The sequence below is a fragment of the Primulina eburnea genome, chromosome 2, assembly GCF_022965805.1.
Source record: "Primulina eburnea isolate SZY01 chromosome 2, ASM2296580v1, whole genome shotgun sequence".
Classification (NCBI taxonomy): domain Eukaryota; kingdom Viridiplantae; phylum Streptophyta; class Magnoliopsida; order Lamiales; family Gesneriaceae; genus Primulina; species Primulina eburnea.
Genome location: NC_133102.1, coordinates 23,140,654 through 23,145,098, shown reverse-complemented (window position 1 = coordinate 23,145,098; position 4,445 = coordinate 23,140,654). Strand labels below are relative to the sequence as shown.

General features: G+C 42.6%; 1 protein-coding gene across 1 annotated transcript; it reads left to right on the top strand.

Annotated features, from left to right (window-relative positions):
* The first annotated feature begins 235 nt into the window (after positions 1 to 235).
* LOC140824174 (uncharacterized) lies at positions 236 to 4,137 on the top strand. Its single transcript, XM_073185771.1, has 7 exons — positions 236 to 403; positions 485 to 829; positions 878 to 2,095; positions 2,339 to 2,477; positions 2,622 to 2,793; positions 3,441 to 3,582; positions 3,889 to 4,137. The coding sequence occupies exons 1-7, from the start codon at positions 236 to 238 to the stop codon at positions 4,135 to 4,137; spliced, it is 2,433 nt and encodes an 810-aa protein (XP_073041872.1).
* Positions 4,138 to 4,445: the final 308 nt, after the last annotated feature.

Here is a 4,445-nt window from a genome sequence, read left to right as displayed (position 1 = left end):
AGTTGGATGACGATATTATCTGCATGTGTGTGTGCATTTGACTTGTTATTGATGATTTCTCGATATGATTGATTGTTCTTTAGTTGCGTGTGCTTTCGTGCAAAAGGTGTCATGATGATTACTGGATTGTAATTGTTAAATGTTGTGATTAACAATTTGATTTCCAGTGATGGCAGCTAGAGAATAGGTACATCTACACGAGGAAATAGAAGAGGTTGACAGTGGGTTTGGTCAGATGAATCCATTGCCACCTCCTCCTATGGGACAGGCACCTGCATATCAGCCTTTATTGCCTGGTGAGTTGACTTTGGCACAGTTTAGCAGTTATCTTCCACCGATATTTGATAGTTCTGAGACTGGTGAGCGAGAAGAGGAGTGGATTGAGAGGACAGAGCAGATATTTGTGACCGCTCCGTGAGCTAGGTCTGCTTGGTTACGATTGGCTACATTTCAGCTTTCGAGGAATGTACTATTGTGGTGGCAGACGACTGAGGCCGGATTGAGAGCTCAGGGCCGTATTGTTGATTGGGATGTGTTTTCCTCTCGTTTTCTTGATAAGTATTTTTCTATAGCAGCCAGACAGAAGAAAGAGAAAGAATTCGAGGATTTCAGACAGGGTAGTATGTCTGTTGCTGAGTATGAGACCCGATATTCTGCATTGCTGAAATATGTGCCACATATTGCTATGAATGTTCATGCTAAGATGAGGCATTTCTTGAAAGGGTTGAAGTTAGAGTTATTTGATCGTGTGCAATCAAACAACCCGGTATCATTTGAGGATGCAGTGACGAGGGCTGAGATGGCTGAGTTGGTTATGCAGGAGTATGGGGTTCAGGGACGATTATCAGAGCCGACTAGTCAGTCATTGTGAACACAGGGACAGTCTTTTAAATATCAGAAGGATTCATCTTCTTCTTCAGCATCATCTGCGAAGCGTCGATTTGATTCACGACGTGTTGAGAGTCGTGGGGGCAGTTCTCAGTCTTTTCAAGGGCAGAGAGGAGAGTCCAGAGCAGTGAGATGTTTTCGTTGTGGAGGACCTCATCTGATCATAGAGTGTACACAGACTGAGATCACCTGTTTTGAGTGTGGCGGTGTTGGTCATCTGGCGAGACAGTGTCCTAGTCGTGAGGGACAGCGAGAGCCTAGGAGTGATAGAGGTAGATCCTCAGAGAGAGGAGGACGACAACCTCGGCAGTTTACACCACGACCTTCTGAAGGACAGCCACGTATGCAGGGAGCTGGTTCGCCTCAGGCACAGGTGTATGCTTTGACACGAGAGCAGGCAGAGGAGGCACGAGAGGAGATGATAGCGGGTAAGTGTTATTTATGTTCTTATCCTGCTTATATTCTTGTTGATATTGGTGCTTCACATACTTTTATATCGAAGAGGTTTGCGGTTGAGCATCATATGCGCTCGTCTCCATTGTCTATGCCTCTTTCTGTTTCGACACCTTCTGGAGTTGATATATCAGTTGTATCTATGATATCAGATGGTATTATTTCTTATGAGGGCTATGAGCTGAGATCTGATATGATTATTCTAGAGATGATTGATTTTGATTGTATTATGGGAATTAATGTGCTGAGGAGATATTGTGCGACTGTTTATGGTTATCAACGAGTGGTATATTTTTATACAGATGAGAAAGAGCGTTGGACATTTTATGGGAAGGGTTCTCGTCCCCGTGTTCGGTTGGTATCTGCCATCCGGATGTCCCGGTTATTGGAGCATGGACATGAGGGTTATTTTATTTATGTTGTAGATGTGACAGAGAAAAAGAAGGAGGTGGGAATAGAGGAGATACCTGTAGTTGCTGATTTTGCTGCTGTATTTCCTGATGAGATTCCAGGCTTCCCACCAGCCCGTGAAGTGGAGTTTGGGATTGAGTTGATGCAAGGTACTTCCCCTATTTCTCGTACTCCTTACAGAATGGCACCAGTAGATTTGAGAGAGTTGAAAGCCCAGTTGCAGGACTTGCTGGACAAGGGATACATTCTCCCTAGTTTATCGCCTTGGGGTTCACCAGTCTTATTTGTGAGAAAGAAAGACGGAACAATGCGAATTTGTATTGACTATCGACAGCTGAATAAGGTAACGATTAAGAATAAATATCCCCTCCCTCGTATTGATGATTTGTTTGATCAGTTACAGGGAACCTCGGTATATTCGAAGATTGATTTGAGGTCAGGATATTATCAGATACGAGTTAGAGAGGAGGATATTCATAAGACAACATTCAGGACCAGATATGGGCATTATGAGTTTTTAGTTATGCCGTTTGGGTTGACGAATGCTCCAGCTGTGTTCATGAGTTTGATGAATAGTGTATTTCAGCCTTATCTCGATCAGTTTGTTATTGTGTTTATTGATGATATATTGATATATTCTAGGAGTGAGGCTGAGCATGCAGGGCATTTGCGTTCAGTGTTACAGGTGTTGGAAGATAGACAATTGTATGCCAAACTCAGTAAATGTGAGTTTTGGTTGGATCGAGTGGTCTTCTTGGGTCATGTTATATCGAAAAATGGGATTTTTATTGATCCAACGAAATTCGAAGCCGTGTTACAGTGATCTGCACCTACATCTGTACCAGAGATCCGTTTCTTGGGTTTAGCAGGTTATTATCGTCGATTTATCGAGGGATTTGCAAAGATTGCTAGACCTTTGACACAATTGACTCAGAAAGGTGCGCGATTTCAGTGGTCTGAAGCATGTGAGAGGATTTTTCAGGAGTTGAAGCACCTACTGACGACTGCACCAGTGTTATCAATTCCTACAGAAAACGAGAGGTTTGTTGTTTATATTGATGCGTCATTACATGGTTTACGATGTGTTTTGATGCATGATCGACATGTTGTGGCATATGCCTCGAGACAGCTGAAACCACACGAAACAAGACAAAGTTGAATATGAGACAGAGACGATGGTTAGATTTGCTGAAGGATTTTGATTGTGAGATTGAATATCATCCTGGTCGAGCCAATCTTACAGCTGATGCATTGAGCCGTAAAGTGAGTTTTACTGCAGAGGATGTCAGTCGTTTATCATCTATGATGATGTCTTGTTGTTCCTTGGGATATGATTTTTATATCTCGACGACTCCTATCCTGGTATCGACCTTATTAGCTGAACCTGATATATATGGTTGTATTCGTGATGCACAGATGACAGATGAGAGAGTTCAACGATGGAAGGAGTTGGTTTCTCGGTAACAAGATACTTCTTTTAGAGTGGCTGATGATGGCAGTTTGAGAATGAAGGATAGGTGGGTAGTTCTTGATGTATCTGAGTTGCGCCAGGGTCTGTTGCGGCGTGCACATTGTAGTCGGTATTCTATCCACCCTGGGGGCAAGAAGATGTATAAGGATCTATGCTCTCAGTTTTGGTGGAAGGGAATGAAACGTGATGTGATTGATTTTGTACGTCGATGTATCAGTTGTCAACAGATCAAAGCTGAGAGGAGAAGGCCGGGAGGTGAATTGAGGAGTTTAGAAGTGCCGACTTGGAAATGGGAGCACATATCGATGGATTTTGTGACTCATTTGCCAAGAAGCACTGGAACTATTGATGCTATTTGGGTGATTGTTGATCGATTGACGAAAGTTGCACGTATACCCTATAGCATGAGTAGTACGTACTTGACGATGGCACAGTTGTATATACGAGAGATTGTACGATTGCATGGGATTCCAGTGTCTATTATATCAGATAGAGATCCTCGATTTTCTTCTCATTTTTGGGAAGGATTGCAGACTGCGATGGGGACAGAGTTGAGATTGAGTATGACTTATCATCCCCAGACAGATGGTCAGACTGAGCGTACTATTTAGACGTTGGAGGATATGTTGCGTGCTTATGTTATGGATTTTAAATATGTTTGACAGTCATCTATTCCATTGGTAGAGTTTGCGTATAACAATAGTTATCAGAGTAGTATTCAGATGGCTCCATTTGAGGCATTGTACAGGAGACGTTGTATATCTCCGTTATACTGGGATGATGTTGATCGAGCTGCAGTTAAATGTCCTGATATGATTCATAAGATGGGACAGAAAGTAAAGTTCATACAGCAACGATTGAAAGCACTCAAGATAGACAGGCCGCCTATGCCAATAAAACACGAAGACCTTTAGAGTTTCAGCAGGGCGATCGAGTATTTTTGAAAGTTTCTCTTTTTCGTGGCACAGTGCGATTTGGCATGAAAGGAAAGTTGGCACCGAGGTATGTTGGTCTGTATGAGATATTGCAGCGGATAGGTACTTTGGCTTATTGATTGGCTCTACCTCCATCTTTATCTGGTATTCATGATGTATTTCATGTATCGATGTTGCGAATGTATGAGCCGGATCCTTCACATGTGTTGGATATTTCTGAGGTTCAGTTAGATCTTGATGTATTTATGTTGAGAGACCAGTTTGTATTTTGGATCGATCGGAACGAA

Excerpts from the sequence above, each read along its gene's own strand:
- LOC140824174 (XM_073185771.1), top strand. The coding sequence starts at position 236 with ATGAATCCATTGCCACCTCCTCCTATGGGACAGGCACCTGCATATCAG. Across the intron at positions 2,478-2,621 it reads GTATGCCAAACTCAGTAAAT|GTTATTATCGTCGATTTATC; the intron begins GTGAGTTTTGGT and ends TGGGTTTAGCAG. Across the intron at positions 3,583-3,888 it reads GAACTATTGATGCTATTTGG|TCATCTATTCCATTGGTAGA; the intron begins GTGATTGTTGAT and ends TATGTTTGACAG.